The sequence below is a fragment of the Orcinus orca genome, chromosome 8, assembly GCF_937001465.1.
Source record: "Orcinus orca chromosome 8, mOrcOrc1.1, whole genome shotgun sequence".
In the NCBI taxonomy this organism is placed as follows: Eukaryota; Metazoa; Chordata; class Mammalia; order Artiodactyla; family Delphinidae; genus Orcinus; species Orcinus orca.
In genome coordinates this window covers 35,622,646-35,642,732 of record NC_064566.1, presented here as the reverse complement: position 1 = coordinate 35,642,732, position 20,087 = coordinate 35,622,646, and the positions used below count along the sequence as shown (strand labels likewise).

Here is a 20,087-nt window from a genome sequence, read left to right as displayed (position 1 = left end):
AAGCAAGCGGGCATTTGACAACTGCTGCAGTGTTACAGTCAAGAGGATGGAGGGTCTCGGTGGTGATGGAGGTGGAGCTCAGGGCTTGCTGATGCACGGATGTACCCTGAGACACCCTGACAGAGAGCAGGCAGATGAGGCCATGAAGGAGCCTCAAGATGGCTGGAGAGGTGGGAGGAAACCCAGAAGAATGCAGTGTCTAGAAGACAGAGTGCCTCAAAAACGAGGGAGAGGACAACTGTTGGGAGGTTGCTGAGAGGTTAGTTAGGCCGAGGATAGAGAACTGACTATTGGATTTGGCAAGATGCAGAATGTAAGATGGGTCACAATGGGTGGTAGTGTAGCTACAAATACTGGCTGGATGTCTCTGTCTAGACCGAGTCTGTCCTATTCACCGTGGCCCAGCGCCTGCCACAGAGAACACGCCCCGAGAATATGTTTGAGCGAATGATTGAATTTTGGAGTGAAGGGGGAAAGCACGCTGAACTGGGGGCTCCAGAGCTTCACGGAGTTAGAGGAATTGGGTTGGGTCTCGCGAGATGGGCAGGTTTTGCATCGGCATGGAGAAGGTGGCTGGAACTCCAGGTGGGAGGAGTTGAGATCCCATGCCCGTGGAGCTCTTCACCTGTGCCGGGCACTGCCCCAGGCACCACACGTGTTCTGCATTCCCAGGGCCCACCTGGGGCCCGAGAGAGCTCGCCAGAGGGTCAGCGAACAACCCCTCGCGGTGGCAGAGGTTCAGGTGGTTTGTGGCTGGAAAGAGTATCTGCAGGGACTTTCCCGGCGGTCCAGGGGTTAGGACGCTGCGCTCCCACTGCAGGGGGTGCGGGGTTTGATCCCTGGTCGGGCAGCTAAGATCCCACATGCAGTGGGGCACGGCCAAAAATTAAAAAAAAAAAATCTTCTGGCTGAGTCAGATCATACCCAGGTAGAAAAGACTCCTTGGAAACCTACTGGGCACCCTTTGAGATGAATAATCATAAAGACACTATTTAAAACACTGAAGGAGTAATTTACTGAAAACTGACTCAGCGTTGTTACCCTAGGATGTGTCAGAGCCAAATTATGTGCGGCAACAACGATCAAAGACCAGTTTTCCCCCAAACCGACATGTTCATTTCTTTACAAAAGCCTCAGTAAGTAGGGCTTGTAATTTGAGCCCTTGGTTGTAGATCTTGTTTGGGAGGGTGGCGGCGGGAAATTGGTGGAGAAGGATCCAGTAGCCAGACGGCAATTGGCTTTGAATTCAGGCAAGCAGCGTCTCCAACGGTTCATTTTAAGGGTGACATTAAAGATTGTATTCTCATCCTAGTAAACATTAAAGAGGTCAGTTTTCAAAGGAGCACAGCACGTCTGCCAGAATCCACACCCAGAGCCCCTTTCTGCACTCACCCCACATTTCCTGGAGCTTCTGTTCACAGCCTGGAGTTTCAGGTGTTCAGAAAGCTTTACTGACCCTCCTCAGCACAGGGTCTGAAAGGCCTGTAATGACGCTTTCCGGGAGCCAGGAAGCACACCCAGCGAGCATTGCAGATAGATGAATAGTGCGGGAGACCTCCCCAGCAGTGACTCTGGAACTAATCAGCTAACAAGGCATGTAATTAGATTAACACATGTGATCTTAGAGCTGATGACCTGCTTTTTAGGACAGTGGAAATAAAGGAGCTGAAAAGAAAGCATTCCACTGAGGAGTTCCAAATTATTATCCCTTCGGAAATATTCAGGGCACTTGAAATAATAGAGCAGAGAACCTTCTCCAGTGGCCATGCCAGTGAGTATGGGCCCTGACAGGTGGTCAGTCTCAGGCTGGGGGTAGGGCGGTGCTGAGCCGAGAGGGTACCTCATTCATCACTTAGTTCTTGCTGTGTTACCTGGGACCGATGCTGCTTTCTGATTTCTCTCTGTTGTGGAAAGGATTTCTTTTTCCCTCCTTTGCATAGCATAGTGAGACGTTCCCATATTACTTTCTTGGCGTGTATAGTGACCGGGCCTGCCCTAACCTAATGGGCCAATTACTTCTGGAAGGACCTCCTGTAGCTTTCCTCTTTTTCCTTCAGCTGACTTGGAGAGAAAGAAATCGCACATTTGAGGTTTGCCAAGCTGCCTCCCTCTCCCCAGCTACAGACCTCTGCCATGCAGAGTCCCTACCCGCTCCACCCTGGAGTCATACCCCTCACCTCTGACAACTGGGACCCCAATAAAGCAGATTTTATCTCTGACCCTCCCCTCATTCCTTACTTCTCATTCATTCTTTCACCTCTGTCTGAGCTAATGCTACCCTGTTGGTCCCCAGGTGCTAAATTTGTGCAGTTTCTGGGGTGAAATCTCCGAGGCCACCAACATTGTTTCTCACTTGAGCTCCTGATGGCTTGCTAATTAATATGATTTTGGTCGTTGCAGCCTGTGTTGAAGTTGGACCACTTTCCCAGAGGTGGGAAGTCAGACACTCATCCACAAAACCAAGTAAATCACTTGTATGTGAGGGGGAAGACCCTCAGATACATCAGGAGCATCTTCCTGGGGTTTGGCATCTAGCTTTGCGGGCTGTGGGCTTTTAAGAGCACTTCCTGGCCTCATGAACAGGGGTGCTTGGATTCCTGATAGAAAAGTTATGTGATTAAGATACCTCAAGTAAAACACACGCTTAGAGCTCTCTGCCTATCACCACGGGGAGATGCCAGCTCTGTTGCGAAAGCTGGGAAAAGAAAGCGCTGTTTTCCATCAGGCGGAATACAGGCTTATCTGGAAGAGTGTCGCTTTCTGCTTGTAGATGCCACAACTATCTCTTTGCCCACAGAGCCACGGGAGCTTGCCTTTGAAACATTAGCTGTTCACCCTCGTAATTGCACCATCCTTTAATTTAGTGAAAACCCATTAAACCGAAACAATAATTAAAATGAGACATCATCTCTGTAGGAGGTTTGCATATTAAAATCACTGCATTTCAATGCCGGCAGATTTTTATTCTTGAACAGTGTTTGAAGCAACATGTAAAAATGATTTATAATGAATAATCATAAACTAGAGAGCTTGGCGGTTGAACATGATGCCTCACTGTTCACTATTGAATTTGAGTAGATGTGGCATGGTCAAGGCCAGCACAGCATTGAAAATGTCTCTCTTAAGCCTGAGAATTAGGCCTGTGCACAAAAGGGAAGTAATTATAATTAGGTTAGCCCACTGCTCCAAACTTTTCAAACAGGCTAGAGAGTGCACGTTCAATATATGGGGCGGTTTAGGGTTTTGGAGGAGCGATGCCCCTTAGATAGGGGAGACCTGGCATTGGAGTGCAGTGGAGAAGTTTAAAGATTCTTCCTTGTCTGGGGATTAGGGAAGTCATACAGAAATATACAGAAAGAGCTGGGAAGCTGGAGTCAGAAGACACATCTCTACTTGCTGGAGGTAGGATCTTGGGTGAGTCACTTAACTTGTACACACCAGAGATTCCTTATCTTTAAAGGGAGGTTATTGATGCCTACCTAATGGGTTATTATGAATATGAAATGTGGTCATGTGTGAACCCATTGGCAAATGTTAAAGCTCAGCCTTCCAGTGTGTAGATTTCTGAGCCACCTTTGCAAAGCGTCTCAGAAATGCTGTCCTGAAGAGGCCAGGGAAGGGGAAATACTTCTGGAGCACAAGCTGTATGGTAGGCACACTCCATGTATTCATCACTCCTTACTGAGCCCTGCCACGTGGCTGGTATTACCACTGTGTTTACACACGGGGCAACTCAAGGATGAAGGAAGGAAGCTGAGTTACCCAACCTCTCACAGAGGCTATGTGGTAGAGCTGGCATTCAAACACCAGTTGGGCTGAGATGGGTGAACAGGGCAGAGGCGGTGGTGTGCCGTGGTTGGCAGTACACAGATCTGAGTTTGAAATCCAGTGACGATACTTAACTCTTAACTTTCTTAACGATACTTAACTTAGAAAGTTAAGAAACTTTCTAAGTTTCTTAACTCTTTGTGCCTCATTTATAAGATGGAGATAGCAATACTGACATCCCTGGGCTGCTGTGAGGATTAAATTAGGAAGTATATTTAAAGTCCTTAGCTCACCATCCAGCACACAGCAAAAATTCAGAGATGTTTGGATGTCGGTCGGCTGACTGGACCTAGATTGGAGTACCTGGGAGCTCAATAGACTCTGCCCACTTTTTAGTTTAAGGGAAGAGAGAACTGGCCACTCATGCCTCCAGCCATGGCTGGCAACCCCTGCTGACCCGCCCGTTGCCCTCCTGCTGGGCCACAGCCATAATCCGCCACAGCCCCAAGGCTCTCCTGGCAGGGTGGTGGCTGGCATAGCTTGGTACACCCCATCCTCCAGGACTCAGGGCCTGCCCCGGCTGTGTTCCAGATAAACAGTTGGCCTGTTCTTCCTGTGTGGCAGGCACTGTTTTAAGAGATTAACATGTGTGAATCTTATACTATCTCTGAGACAGATGCAGTTTTATTCCCATTTTACAGACAAGGAAGCTGAGGCACAGAGAGGTTAATGAGTCCATGGTCACACAACTAGTAAGTGGTGAAGCTGGAATATGAGCCGGTCAGGCTCCAGAGTCTGAGCGCTTAACCGCTGCCCCGCACTGTCCCTTATCGGGAGGATCAGGTCTCTGAGGGGGAGCTCTCTGGTCCTGCTCCAGGTTATTTCCAGCCATGTGTTGCCTCCTGAGCATACGAACTTTTCTTTTGCCTCTGAACTGAACAACTGAACAGTTCCCATTCATTTATGTTTGTGTCTTTTTTTTTTTGGCAGTATGCGGGCCTCTCACTGTTGTGGCCTCTCCCGTTGCGGAGCACAGGCTCCGGACGCGCAGGCTCAGTGGCCATGGCTCACGGGCCCAGCCGCTCCGCGGCATGTGGGATCTTCCTGGATCGGGGCACGAACCCGCGTCCCCTGCATCGGCAGGTGGACTCTCAACCACTGCGCCACCAGGGGAGCCCCATACGTTTGTGTCTTTATTACTAGATGCCTAGCCCCTGGCAGATAAAAGATGTGTTTTCGTCAGTTTTGTGTCCATAGTGCCTGGTTCAGAAGAGTGCTCGATAAAGGTTTTAAAGGTGAAGAATTAATGAGCTAATGATCGGATGGATGAGTGAGCAGTTCGCAGAGGGCCGGGACCAGGACTGTCCTCATGTCTTTTGTAGCAGCAACCCAGAGAGCGTCCCGTGCTGGGAACAATGTTCTTGCCTGTGCTTGACAAACTTTTGTGCAACTTCATCCACCATGTGGTGGGCATAACTCTGCGTTCTCAGACTCTTGACCGAGAGTGTGGATTAAAATGACACCTGACTTGACTGTCAGTTGTTACCAAAATACACCTCAGTCCCATCAGCCTGAGCTGTCATGAGCTGAGGGTCTCAGCTTATGAGAAATGCCCCAGCAGGCCATTCGGGGAGCTGACCAGTCCTCTGCTTTAAGGAGGGGAGTGTTATTCCATGGGAAGCCAGACCTGGTTGAGCTTGGCTGGAGGGAGAGGAGGGGGGATCTCACTAATTTAAAGAGACACAGTTTCATGATTGAAAGCTGGGTGGTTTATGCTTATTTTCTTCTTTTGTAGGATGCCCTCTTTGCTTCTCCCCTGTTTCTATAACAAAACTGATTGTTTTTTCCTTACAATAATTCTGGAAATAATACAATCTAGAAAATTGAGATGTGTGGAAAGGAGAAAAATGTCACCCAGATTAGCTCCCAATGCTAACATTTTGATTGAAGGCCATCATATCTTTCTGCTATGCATCACTAAATACATTTTTTATATACTTGGTATGACATTCTACATAAAATTGTGTCCCTGTTTGACATTATTGCCTAGGAATTTCCTGTGTTATTCTAGTACCTTTGATATTATGTTATCCTACGTAATTTTCCATTGTATACAGTCTAATTTACAATCATTCCCTGGATAGCTTTTTTGCTATATGATGCAGTCTTCCTCTCCTCCCTGCCCCAGTTTTAATGAGATATAATTGGCATGAAACATTGTATTAAAGTGTACAGCTTAATGATTTGATATATGTATACTGCAAAATGATTACCTCAGTAAGTTTAGTTAACATCCATTGCCTCATATAATTAGAATTCTTTATCTTGTGATGAGGACTTTTAAGATCTCTTAGCAACTTTTTTTTTTAAATGTATATATTTGTTTTTGGCTGCGTTGGGTCTTTGTTGCTGTGCGCTGAGTTTCTCTAGTTGCGGCGAGTGGGGGCTACTCTTCATCGCGGTGTGTGGGCTTCTCATTGTGGTGGCTTCTCTTGTTGCAGAGCACAGGCTCAGTAGTTGTGGCACACGGGCTTAGTTGCTCCGCGGCATGTGGGATCTTCCCGGACCAGGGATCGAACCCATGCCCCCTGCATCGGCAGGCAGACTCTTAACCACTGTGCCACCAGGGAGGTCCCTTAGCAACTTTCAAGTAGCCAGTATGGTATTGTTAACTACAGTCACCATGCTCTACATTACATCCCTAGAACGTATTCATCTTATAACTGCAAGTTTGTAGCTTATACAATACAGTCTTTTTATTAAAAAAATCTTTATCAGCCTTTTTTTTGTTGTTGTTCTCCTGTCCTGTGATTCAGATAGAGCTGGCATCCATGCTTTACCCCTATCTTTATTATGAGGCATCCAACTGAGATGGGGGTGGAGGGATGAGGGTTAGTGGGGAGACTTGACCACTGGTAGGTTATAGTGCCAGTGTAGGGGGACAGCGTGAAGAGAAAGAGTGATCACAGTTTACTAACTTCTTAGTGACAAGGGGATGCATTGATATTCCTTACCAGTATTTTTTTTTTTTGAAGTTCTGAACTCTACTTTTAAATGGTTGGCTTTGTTCATCACTGAATTTTTTATTTATTTATTTTTTTACATCTTTATAATTGCTTTACAATGGTGTGTTAGTTTCTGCTTTATAACAAAGTGAATCAGTTATACATATGTTCCCGTATCTCTTCCCTCTTGCGTCTCCCTCCCTCCCTCCCACCCTCCCTATCCCACCCTTCTAGGTGGTCACAAAGCACCGAGCTGATCTCCCTGTGCTATATGGCTGCTTCCCACTAGCTGTTTTACTTTTGGTAGTGTATATATGTCCATGCCACTCTCTCACTTTGTCACAGCTTACCCTTCCCTCTCCCCATATCCTCAAGTGCATTCTCTAGTAGGTCCGTGTCTTTATTCCTGTCTTACCCCTAGGTTCTTCATGACATTTTTTTCCTTAAATTCCATATATATGTGTTAGCATACGTTATTTGTCTTTCTCTTTCTGACTTCACTCTGTATGACAGACTCTGGGTCCATCCACCTCATTACAAATAGCTCAGTTTCGTTTCTTTTTATGGCTGAGTAATATTCCATTGTATATATGTGCCACATCTTCTTTATCCATTCATCCGATGATGCACACTTAGGTTGTTTCCATCTCCTGGCTATTGTAAATAGAGCTGCAATGAACATTGTGGTACATGACTCTTTTTTTTTTTTTTTTTTTAACATCTTTATTGGGGTATAATTGCTTTACAATGGTGTGTTAGTTTCTGCTTTATAACAAAGTGAATCAGTTATACATATACATATGTTCCCATATCTCTTCCCTCTTGCGTCTCCCTCCCTCCCACCCTCCCTATCCCACCCCTCCAGGCTGTCACAAAGCACCGAGTCAATATCCCTGTGCCATGCGGCTGCTTCCCACTAGCTATCTACCTTACTACGTTTGTTAGTGTGTATATGTCCATGACTCACTCTCGCCCCGTCACAGCTCACCCTTCCCCCTCCCCATAACCTCAAGTCCGTTCTCTAGGAGGTCTGCGTCTTTATTCCTGCCTTACCCCTAGGTTCTTCATGACATTTTTTTTTCTTAAATTCCATATATATGTGTTAGCGTACGGTATTTGTCTTTTTCTTTCTGACTTACTTCACTCTGTATGACAGACTCTGGGTCCATCCACCTCATTACAAATAGCTCAATTTCGTTTCTTTTTATGGCTGAGTAATATTCCATTGTATATATGTGCCACATCTTCTTTATCCATTCATCCGATGATGCACACTTAGGTTGTTTCCATCTCCTGGCTATTGTAAATAGAGCTGCAATGAACATTGTGGTACATGACTCTTTTTGAATTATGGTTTTCTCAGGGTATATGCCCAGTAGTGGGATTGCTGGGTCATATGGTAGTTCTGTTTGTAGTTTTTTAAGGAACCTCCATGCTGTTCTCCATAGTGGCTGTACCAATTCACATTCCCACCAGCAGTGCAAGAGGGTTCCCTTTTCTCCACACCCTCTCCAGCATTTGTTTCTAGATTTTTTGATGATGGCCATTCTGACTCCTTACCAGTATTTTAAAATATTTATAAGAAGAGCTTAGCTCCTCCACCATGATGATCTACTTAGTAAAATTATGGGGCCACCTGAATCTCTTTTTTGAGTCATGTAGTAATTATAAAAATGATTAATACCATGTGTCACAGGGTTCCTTGGGTTTAGTCCCCGAATAGAGGAGTTAAGGATGCTTAGCTGGCTTTACCCTTAGGTGGCTCATTATGTTAATGTACTTTTTCTCAGCAGGTTGGGGTTATAGTTGAGTGTCTTTGGTAAACCTCCTCCGTTGTGTTCCAGGCTTTGGAATCAAGAAATATTATTAATGCAGTAAACATTTTTCGAGGTTCTACCATGTGCCAGGCAACATGCTGAGTGTATCTGTTGATAAACCTTCCCTGTGGAATGTAGTCCAGTAGGCATGATAGCCATTAATGAAGGGATGACACACAATAAAGTGATTAGACACATAAAGACTTGATATTTACAAGAAGTACAGTGAAGACAACATAGGGAATTCGAGCTGGTCTGGGATGGTCAGGGAAAGCGGGCCTGAAGGAATAACGATTAAGCTGGTATCCACGGAAGAGAGAAAGAAGAGAGGTCACTGAAGATGAGAATATACCAAGGTGGGAAGGAATATGGCCCTGGGAAGAAGAGGCAGGAGGCTTGTGTGGCTGGAGCGCAGGATGAAGCAGGTGGGAGAGAGGACAGACAGGCGAATGAAAACGTAAGCAGGAGTGCCAGGCGAATGCTATGGAATGTCCTGATCACCTCTGCTGGGGCAAGACTCAGTTTTATCTCCAGTCATGTTGTGTGACCTTGGGCAAGCCATAAAACTTATGTGTCTCAGTTTCTTTACCTGTAAAATGGGGGATTGTTATTTAGCTCAGGGGTTGTAAGAATAGATTGTTCATAAATATTTCCCGAGTGGATACAGTGTCGGGCGCTGGGTATATGATGGTTTGTCCCTTTTCCACAGGCACCAAGCCCTGAGGTCCTACATATTGGCAAACCGTAGACATAGCACAGTGAAGAGTGTAGCATATGGGACCAGCCTGTCAGGTTGGGATCTCAGAACCGTGGACTCCTAGCCCAGTGTCTTTTAGAAAATCATTTAAATTCTGTAAACCTTAGTTTTCTCATATGTAAAGTAGGAAAAATAATAATGGCTACTCCCAAGATTATTGTAATTAGATGATATGCGCAAAGCAGTTAACCCTGCGCTTGGCACCATCGTAAGCCATACACGTGTTTGCTTTTTATCATTCAGGCTCCTGGAGCTAATGCAGGTTTAATGGGATATTATCGTGAACTTGTTCATGGAGATAGAAATCCCTTACACATTAAGTGGGAGTCTTCTGGTGTCCCTGCTACTTTCTGCTTGTGATTTCTGCTTCTTTGAAAGTGCTTGGATCAATAACATCTGAAGTTCTCAAAGAAGGGCCCCAGGACCTAACAGTGGGACATGTGCCTCTCTCCACACAGTAGGAATTGCCCTGTGGACAGTTGGCAGTTCTGAAATGGCAAATTTCCTCTCTACTTAGAAATGAAAAGCCAACTGTCCTTTCAAATTAGCAAGTGTTTCTTTATCTTTCGGGGCCAATCTTAACCACAAGCTTATGTGGGACTCAGGCTAGAAGGAGGTGCTGTGTCTATATGGAGGTTCTGCCACGTGTCGAGGTTCTTAGTGTACACGTGCTGTGATTACGGAAACGTCGCCTGAATTCACCATCACTCAAGACTGAGGCAAGCAGCCCTGGTGTGTCTGTTTCGTCCTGTTTCTGGCTGCTGCTGTCTTTGCTCTCTCAACTCACCAATCAGTGGAGAGTTCCCTCTAATGTTAGATTGAGTAGATGCTCTCCTGCTGGACTTTTAGTGACAGAGGCTTGCAGAGAAAGAAAAACGCCAGGATAATGGAAAACACCTGGGTGTTCATAGCCTCACAGCGATCCTGCAAGGAATGCCCTCTTCTCTCTATTTCTCCTGTCTAGTAAATGCTTATTCATCTTTTTTGACTCAGGCTCAAAGTTACGTCCTGTATGATGTCATCCCCAGCCTCCCCGGGTCCCTTCCTTCCTTCTTTTATGCATTGCCCTACTCTGTTTTCACCAAGTAACTGTCTTGCTTATGTAGCTGTCTTGGATGCCAGAAACGGTTTTTACCTTTTTGCTGATACCTGACCCAGCGTTAACACAGGTATATGTTTGTTGACATTGAAAATCACCACCCTCCTCACCCTGTAAGTCAGGGAAAATGGAAGTGAAGTTTCTTCTACATTAGGCAGAGAAGAGCTTGTGAACACCCTCGTTTAATTTCTCTCCTCCATTCTTCAGCCTCCTTCCTTCACCTAACACGTTTTTACTGATGCTTCCTCATCACATTAGCATTTTTAGTGTTTCTCGAAAATTGACTAGGTAGAGCTATTTCATCCTAGTGGGGAAAGAAAGGAAATAAGGTAAGGAACATGAAACAAGATTATGGTAAGTGATGCAAGGAAATAGTTGATCACAATACATATACTGTGATAAGTGGTCTGAAGGAAGTCACCAAAGTGGCATTTTAGACATTAATGGGGGCCCCGTTGGAGGGAGTGGCCAGGAGGTTGCATTTGCAGTGAGAGCTGGGGGAGAAGGGAGAGGTAGGCAAGAGGCATTTGTGTGTGACTGTGCGGGCCATGCGGAAGAGCCTGATTTTATCCCGGGAGCGATGGGAAGCCACTGGAGGGTTTTAGGCAAGAGATGGAAATGATCCTGATTTCTGCCTTAAGAAGGGCACTTGGGCTGCTGTGTGGAGGATGGAGAAGGGAAGGTAACACGGAGACCAGTGAGGATGCAGTTGGAGAGATGATGGCAGCTTGGACAAGAGTTTGAAGAGTACAGCTGGGAAGAAATGGACAGATGCCAGACATGGGAGCCCTCATGACACACTCTCGGATTGAATACGGAGCATGTAGGAAAAGAAAAAATTGAGGACAATTTCTAGTTTTTTGGCCTGAGGAAGTAGGTGTTTCCATTTACTAAGACTGGGAACTCTAGGAGATAAGAGAGGGTTGGGGGAGAACAAGAGCTCAGTGGGCGAATACAACTTGGTGTTAGATATTCAGATACTGAATATGGAGATATTCAGAAGGACACTGCATATATGAATCTGTTACTTAAGGGAGAGGTTGAGGTTGCAGATATAAGTTTGGGGGTCATTGGCCATCTGGCTTGATGATACTCCCCCAGGGAGAATTGAATGAGAGGTGAGGATACCCGTAATTGGTGTGATATTAACTCCCCTAGTAGGCATTGCTGATCAGTCATGGCCCTCTTTGCATTGGGCCTAAGCTTCAGAATCCTCTAATGAGCTCCCTGGGCAGCCACCGACAATCAGTTGATTCCTAATTGATGGGTAAAGTAGGAAGTAGCAAACAGGAAAAAGTAAACGACAAAGTTAATCAAGAGCCAAGTGTCTTTTCTGGCACCAAATTCTAGGTGAAATATATTATGAGGCTCTTCGCCCAGTAGTAGTAATAATAAAAATAACATTAACAAACATTGGCTAATGATCTCTAGTTTACAGAGTGATTTGTTCCTACGTTTAATTGGTTTTGAATATCATCCTGGAGAGTCTTCGGCTAGGATTCTGTAGAAGGCATAAAAGCATTCCTTAAGTGGCTGTCTCTTATCTCAGCCCTGGACAGAAGCTGACAGCATGCCGCTTAGTAGTAAAGTAGTGAAAGCCTTTCTTTGGGCAGAAAGGCAAATGTCATTGAGGTAGGGTTTCTGTGGGTACAGTGTTGTTGGGTTGGGTCCCTCCTTGGAAGAGGACCAACCTTGCTTCCCACTGTGCATAGCCTAGACTTGAACAGCTGCAAGACTGGTGTTCTGTGCTGCAGACTTGAAACAGCAGTGTATAGCGTTATAGGAGATAAAGCTGGGGAGGCCCTGAGAAATCGCCTAGTCCAAGCCCCTCATTTTGCAGATGAGAAGACTGAGGCCTGAGGTCAAGAATTCAAGGATTTCTTTTTGTTAAAAACCACTCTTCAGGATGAGGTTCTTCAAGGTCCGAATACAAGTCTGTGATGTTGCTTGGGCCATGCAGCCTTTGCAGTTCTATGTTTTTCTTTTAAAATGTTTTTAATACAATTTTTAAAGGTTACTTTCCATTTACAGTTATTACAAAATATTGGCTATAGTCTCTGTGTTGTACAATACATCCTTGAGCCTGTCTTACGCTCAATAGCTTGTACCTCCCACTGCCCCACCCCTGTGTACTCCCCACTTGTAACCACTAGTTTGTTCTCTGTATCTGTGAGTCTGCTTCTTTTTGGTTATATTCACTAGTTTGTTGTTTCTTTTAGATTCCACATATAAGTGATATCATACAATATTTGTCTTTGTCTGACTTATTTTAATTTAGCATAATGCCCTGCAAGTCCATCTATCTTGCGGCAAATGGCAATATTTCATTCTTTTTTATGGCTGAGTAGGATTCCATGGTATATATATATATACCACAGCTTCTTTATCCATTCATCTGTTAATGGACACTTAGGTTGTTTCCGTATCTTGGCTATTGTAAATAATGCAGTTCTATGTTTTTCAAAGCTTCCTCGGTCAGTCCTGGAGAAATACCCAAGTAGTTACCATACCATCAGAGGACGTGGTCAGGGCATGAGAGAAGGCCACCAAACACGTCTTTGGTGTTCATTTGTCATCCTCTGAATAGTTTTCTCTAATTCAGCTCCCTTGGTGCCCACTTTCTGCTGCCAGAAAGTGTAGTGTAAAATAGTGATGTAATGCCCAGTTTATCATGACAAGGGTGAGCCGGAAATGAGGGATGTCTCTCATTATGCAGATGTTGCAGAAAGAAAGATTTCTGTCCAGTAGCAGGATTAGCTGGACTCGCACACCTCTGGCCTGCTGAATTGGCCTCAACCTTAATAAACATTTCACGAGGACAGTCATCCGCTGCATGTTTACAGAGGAATTCCAGGCGCACTGATGGATCATGGGCATGCCTTGTATTTATCCTTTAAGCAAAAGCAGAGTTGTCTGGCATTATTAGCTCTAGTAAATCTCTTTTGGGTACAAGGCAAGGACGGGTTTCCCTAGATGCATTGTGGAGAGAAAGAAGCTGAGGCCACGGGAAAAGGGAAATTAGAGACTGCTGAGTGGCCCTGGATCCTATTAGACTCAGGATTCTCTGAATTTTGGACCCCATTTATCAGACTGCCTCTCACCTTATTTTAAGCAGCTTAATCTGTTTGCAGCAGGCCAGATTGCTCCGTGTCCCATCACAGTTCCTGTCAGAAAATCACCGGCTGGCCAATTGTGAACTTGTCAAAGTGACAAGCGGGCACGGTGGCTGAGACGGCATGCCCAGGCTTTGCCTTGAATGCGCGCAGCCGTGTGGAGTGGTGGGTGGCGCCTGAAAACGGAAAACTACTGACAAGAGGGGAGAAGGGAGAATGTACCGTGGACCCTCTGGACAAGGCATTTTTAACTGTGCATCTTTTCTCCTTTTCCTTCTCGTATTCCCTCTCCTCTTTTCCCGTCTGTATTCCTCCTTTCCTTCCTCTTCTCCTCCTCCATTTCCTCTTCTTTCTCCCTTCTGTTCCTTCTTGACTCCTAGATATAGAAAGGGAGATCCACGCAGCCCCTCACGTGAGTGACAAATTAATTCAGCTGTTCCGGAATAAGAGCGAATTCACCTTTCTGGCCACTGTACAGCAGAAGCCATCCAGTTCAGGAGTGATACTGTCCATTCGAGAACTGGAACGCAGGTAAGAAAGAGCTTTCTACTTCTCAAAAATATCTACCTAGCATTCATGGGCTGTACAAAATACCTTGGAATTTCCTGGAGCTCCAGGAAAATGTTCGGCTTGCTGAAGCCTCGTGACTGTTGAACACATTCATGGACTGACTTTGCCTTAAGATGTCTTTCTCACCTATTTTCTATCTCCTGGTAGACTTTGCTCATATAAAACCACATGCTATCCATCAGATTTAGGCCATCAAGCAAGTTACATTTACCAAGAACCTCCAGTAAGCCTTCATTGTGTTTATTTTATGCAGGAACTGTGCTTGACGCTGGGAACATTAAGGTGAATAATACAGAGTGTTTATTCTAAGGATCGCATCACACAAGCTAGTAGGGAATATGGACAAATGAATGTCACGAAGAATTGTAGATGCAGTGCTGGAAGCTTGTGTTTAGGGAATAAAGGTAGTAGGCAATTCTGCTAAGCTTTGTAGTAAGCCAGGAAAGGGTTCAGAGAAGATGATGACTGTATAAGGAAATCAAGTGAGTAGATATTTGACAGGCTGAATGGGAAGGAGTAAGGAATAGGAAGAAAAACATTCAAGGAAGAGGTTGTGATGATTTGGGGAAGGAACGGGTAAGTGGGTAAGTAGATGACACAAAGTGTGTGGGGCAGGGGCTGAGGTGTTTGAGGCAGGCAGAGATAGGTGGTATCATAGAGGCAGGCAGAAACGAGATCATTCCAAAGCTCTGATGCTGTGTTGAAAACCTTGGACTGAAGTCCCCGTAGATGATGGGAAACTACATAATGGTTTTAAGTTTGAGAAAGGTCACTCTATTCGGGAGTTCAAAGTAATGATTATTAGATAATCTAAGACAAGGGTATAAGGTCCTTTCTGGGATATACTGGTGAGCTGTGGCAAAGCAGAGGGTGAGGGGAAAGATTGTGTCCACGAACCTCCATTCCCTGAGAGCCCCTCTGTTGGCCCCTGTAAGCATGCTGGAAGCCTTCTCCCCAGACCAAAGCTCCTGGACAAGCAAACAGATCTCTTTCTCAGAGAGACTGGCGGTATTTCAGTCTGCTGTCTGTGTAGTGCCCTGGGGGTGACAGCCTGCCAAGGACTGTCTCTCCGACTGTTTTGGTCCCATGGGACCCAGCAGCTGGGCTCCAGAGCCAGGGAATCAAGGGTGTCCCTTGGGTGGCAGCTCTAAAAACCAGGGCACCGGATGGTATAAGAGCTCCCTTCTGGGAGATACTGACCCTCTGGAGTTTGCAGAGGGAGGATGTCACGGCTGCCAGTCTTCCTTCTGGAGAGGATTCCAGCAGGTTCCTGGATGTGTGTGTTAGATTAGATGCCTGCCCCTCAGGCCAATGCTTTATTATAAGCAAATGAGCCTCTTTCACTTGAAGTCTGGGCGCCAGAGGCTTCCTCTGATCTGGGCCCCGAGCTGGGTGAGTCCCAGTGTGTGACCTCTTTTCTCAGGTCATTACAGCCTTGTGGGTCTTGTGGACACGAGCCTCTGGTTTTCGCAGCTAGACGTTGTGGAGGATTGTCTCTTAGGTGCAGGTGTTAAGAAGTGGGGTGCCTGATGTGGGGTTCAAACTCTTTGCTTCTTAAGGAGAAGCTTTGGGTTTTAAGTTCCCTACTGACTCTGGGTCTCTGAACTGGGGCTGGGGTTTACAGTGAGATTATATCTCACCCTATCCTATCTGCTTCGATGCAGTTTTTTTTTTTTTTTCCCCCTCGTTTGTCCCATGTGCTCAGCCAGCCTTTAGGTTTTTTCCAGAGGAAAATGTTCCATAGGTAGCTGTAGACTTAGTGTGGAGGACGAGGCTCTATCTCTACCTGGGATCTACCTGTGTCACCATCCTGAACTGAAACCTCCCAGCCAATTTTATTTTTATTTATTTATTTTTGGCCGCGTTGGGTCTTCGTTGCTGCGCGCGGGCTTTTCTCTAGTTGCGGTGAGCAGGGGCTACTCTTCGTTGTGGTGCGCGGGCTTCTCATTGCGGTGGCTTCTCTTGTTGTGGAGCACGGGCTCTAAGTGCACGGGCTTCAGTAGTTGCGGCATGCAGGTTCAGTAGTTGTGGCACACGGGCTTAGTTGCTCTGTGACGTGTGGGATCTTCCTGGACCAGGGATCGAACCTGTGTTCCTTCATTGGCAGGCAGATTCTTAACCACTGCACCACCAGGGGAGTCTCCCAGCCAATTTTAATTGAATACCAATTTTATATTAATCCATTGAAAATACCGATGAAACACCTACTCTGTTCTAAGTGCTATGCCAGTTTTTGTGGGGAAGTGAAAGGAACAAAATCTAACAGAGTTCGGCAATGTGGGAAGCAAGGCATGACCACGTAAAAAAACTAAAGAATAAAAAAGAGCTAGTAATAGAGAAGTAATAGACTGGAGTTACTAGGCAGTGTGTAGCTAACTTCAAAATTATGTGGCTCCCCAAACTTACCCCTGTACCCCTCCCTCCCCCCCCGGGGTGGACAGCAGTGGCAGAACGCTGGCCCCCCACAAGCCCACAGAAAAGTCACTGCCTAAGCAGAGGGTGGCAACTGGGGAAAGACAGGTGGGCCCTGGGCACCAGGAGCAACCGGGCCAGTGGCTGAGAACTGGTCCCAGGGAGGTGGTAGGTGGTAGGTGGTGGGAGGGAGCTGCACATGAATGGAGGCTCCAAGGGCCCAGTTCATGCTCTACTGTCCCATCGGACTTCACTGACAAAAGTCAAAGGTAAAATTACTGAGAATTTCAAGATGGTGACTGCAGAGCATTAACCCCCAAGTGTGGGTCCCTCCTGAGGGCAGGATCCTGTGCAAATGCACTGGTCACATGCCCATGAAGCCAGCCCTACCTTGACCTTGCAGCAGACACGGTGGTGCTCTCCCTTGACCCCCTCACATCTCTTGTGTAGGTTCTGTGTGCCCTTCACCTGGCTTCTATGGGCTTTGCTTCTGAAGGTTGACACCTTACAACTTGCCTCAGAGCACTGACCCTCAGCCTCTATAGCCCCTTCACCCTACTATACTGAGAGCGGAAGTGTCTAGGAGTTCACTTCCTCCCCAGGCAGCCTGGAGTCAATGATTGACTCATGAGTGTGGGAGTATGGAAGCCTAGTTCCCTGGCCTTTGATGCCCAGAGGCCAGTCATTCTCTGAGGCTTCATTCATCCCCCAGAGCAACCAGGGATCAGGCTGAGGCTGGGACTTCCTTCCCTCCCTCCCTCCCTCTCCTGGGAGCACTTCCTTAGGAAATCGCTTGCTCTCAAATCTCGTCAGGGTCACTACTGGGGAACCAGAGTTCAGATAAACCTTCCCTTTTTCTACTTTTTGATATATCAACCTAGATAGGTAAACTGAGGCAAAAGTGATATAAAGGTGTTAAGTTCACTGAGTTCAGTACATTAAATTGGTGGTTAAGGAAGACCACATAGAAGGGAGACTGCTGAACAGGTAGACTTCTGCAGGCAAGGGAAAGAGAAGGGTATAGAAGCAGGGAGAACAGTGTAGGCAGTCACACGGGGAAGAAATGAAAGAAACGCAATTTTTTTTTTTTTGGTTGTGGGGAGAGGTGCGGAGAACAGATCATTCGCTGGAGCAGAGGATCTTTCCATGTACATTTTCCACAGAGGTGAGGATCTCAACAGTTCTCTTTCCAGTGGTTAAGTTTGCCCTCAGCCTCAAAGGGATGTGATGGACCCTGACCCTTCTGTGGGGATGCAGTCAGCACGGTGAGCTGGTTGTTTCTGGGCCAGCCTGGCAAAAGCGAGCTGCCATATGTGTTGGTGAGCAGGCATGGGTTAGGGTCCACATGTTCCGTAGGCTGGGAGAAAGCACAGGTTCTTATTGCCCAAGGGTGGAGATGTCAAGTCAGCCTCAGCTTCACAGACATAGGAAGGTCATGTCCTTGCCCCACTGGCTTTGTGGGGTTGGGTGTGAGGGCTTCCTCAGTATGAGGGCCATACACATGTCCAAGAATAGAGTGTGGGGCATCTTCAAATGCTTCTCAGTGGAAGCAGAGAACTTCCCAAAGCAGGTGAGAAGTGAGTGGAATGGCAACCGATATAGTAGAGCACTGGCTTCAGAGTCAGACATGATAGAGGCTGGAGTCTGACTTCTAGCTTTGCAGTACCCGCTGTTTAATATGTTGGAACCTCAATATCTTTATCTGTAAATGGGGATAATAATCTGCCTTGCAGGATGGCCGTGAGGATGAAAAAAGATAGTGCATGTTAAGTGCACAGCTCTGAACACATATGTATTTCTTCTCCTTGTCTAATCCTAAGTCTTGAAACTCTATTTTATGGGTTTCTCTTTTGGAATCTAAAAAAATCCATATCTTTAAGAAACGTTTTGAAAAGCCTTTTGTGTTGCCAGGAGAGTCATCGGAGGCCACCTTCTCTTACTTTCCCGGCAGGATTCTAATAGAACTTGAGGATCATTGAATGGAAATCATCTGACCATTTTTCATTGTAATAGGAAAACCTCAGGTCTTGACTCAAATGAAATAGATATAAAGAAGTAGAAAATAAGTTCCCCTCCACTTCTGAATTCTGTGGTGCCTTCCTGCATGTTTGTTTAGTCTAATCAAGGCAAGGTATAAAGGATTAACTCTGAATCTGAAATGTACTTGGCTGTGGGTACTAAAGATCTGGTTCCATGCTTAAGGAGATTAACATCTAGTTAAGGAGGCTCTCAGCATGCAAGAAGTAGAGGGGAATATATATTTACGAATTAGGCTTTTTATAATACAAAAGATGTTCCCATCTGTAATATGTGAGAACCTTTAGTCATTTTCAGATTTCCTTTTGTTTTCCAGGGTAACAGTGTCTAGAGCAGCGAATTGCCTTTGTAGACATTTGGCATGCACATTTGACCGGATATAGAAGATAATCGGGCTCTTCTTTATTCAGTAGCAGAGGATCCAGGGATTTGATAGACTGGATTGATAAACTGGAATCTATTAAGGACCTGATAGACTGTTGACTGGGAAGTCAGACACCCAGGTTTTTCTTTTGATTCTCTCCTGTGTGATCCTCATTGCACCTCTCACGATCAAGGTGAATTAAATATGCATTTGCTACAAATAGGATATGATGGGCACTATTAGATTCCTAGCTGAATTTTTTTTTTCACATTTGTTTTTTTTAGTATATTCGGAGTTGTGCATTTATCAACATTATCAATTTTACAAGTTTTCATTACCTCTCGAAGAAATCCCTCACCTCTTAGCTATCACTCCCCAATCTCCCCAAGGGTCCCCCAGCCTTAGGCAATCACTAATCTACTTTCTGTCTCTGTGGATTTGCCTAAATGGAATCATACAAGGTGGCCCTTTGTAGCTGGCTTCTTTTATTAAGAATGTTTTCAAAGTTCTTTAGTGTTGGTAGTATGTGTCAGTAGTTCATTTCTTTTTTCTTTTTTTTGGCCACACATTGTGGCTTGTGGGATTTTAGTTGCCCGACCAGGGACTGAACCTGCACCTTTGGCAGTGAGAGTGCAGAGTCCTAACCACTGGACCGCCAGGGAATTCCCCAATTGCAGAATAATATTACATTGTTTGGACATACCACCTTTTATTTGTCCATTCATCGATTGATGGGACGCTGGAGTTGGTTCCACTTTTTGGCTATTATGAATAATGCTGCTATAAGCTTTCTTGTATAAATTTTTGTGTGGACATATATTTTTATTCTCTTGGGTATTTAACTAGGAGTAGACTTGCTGAATCAAGTGGTCACTGTGTTTAACTGTGCAGTTGTCGGACTGTTTTTTCCAAGTGCCTGTACCATTTTACATTCCCACCAGCAGTGTGTGAGGCTTCCAAATTCTCTCCATCCCTGTTAAAAGCTAGTTATTAGCTTTCTTTTTGATTATAGCCATCCTGGTAGGTGTGAAGTGATATTGCACTGTGCTTTTGATTTAAATTTTCCTGATGGCAAATAATGTTGAGTATCTTTTCGTGTGCTTATTGGCTGCTATATATCCTCTTTGGAAAAATGTTTATTCAGA

General features: G+C 45.5%; 1 protein-coding gene across 2 annotated transcripts in view; it reads left to right on the top strand.

The window, feature by feature from the left end:
* The window catches only part of NELL1 (neural EGFL like 1), an 868,290-nt gene that overhangs the window by 67,429 nt on the left and 780,774 nt on the right, over positions 1–20,087 (top strand). For both annotated transcript variants that reach the window (XM_004263922.4, XM_004263921.4), the window contains exon 3: positions 13,940–14,090. In XM_004263922.4, the coding sequence (XP_004263970.1) occupies positions 13,940–14,090 (151 nt within the window). The remainder of the gene's footprint in view (positions 1–13,939; positions 14,091–20,087) is intronic.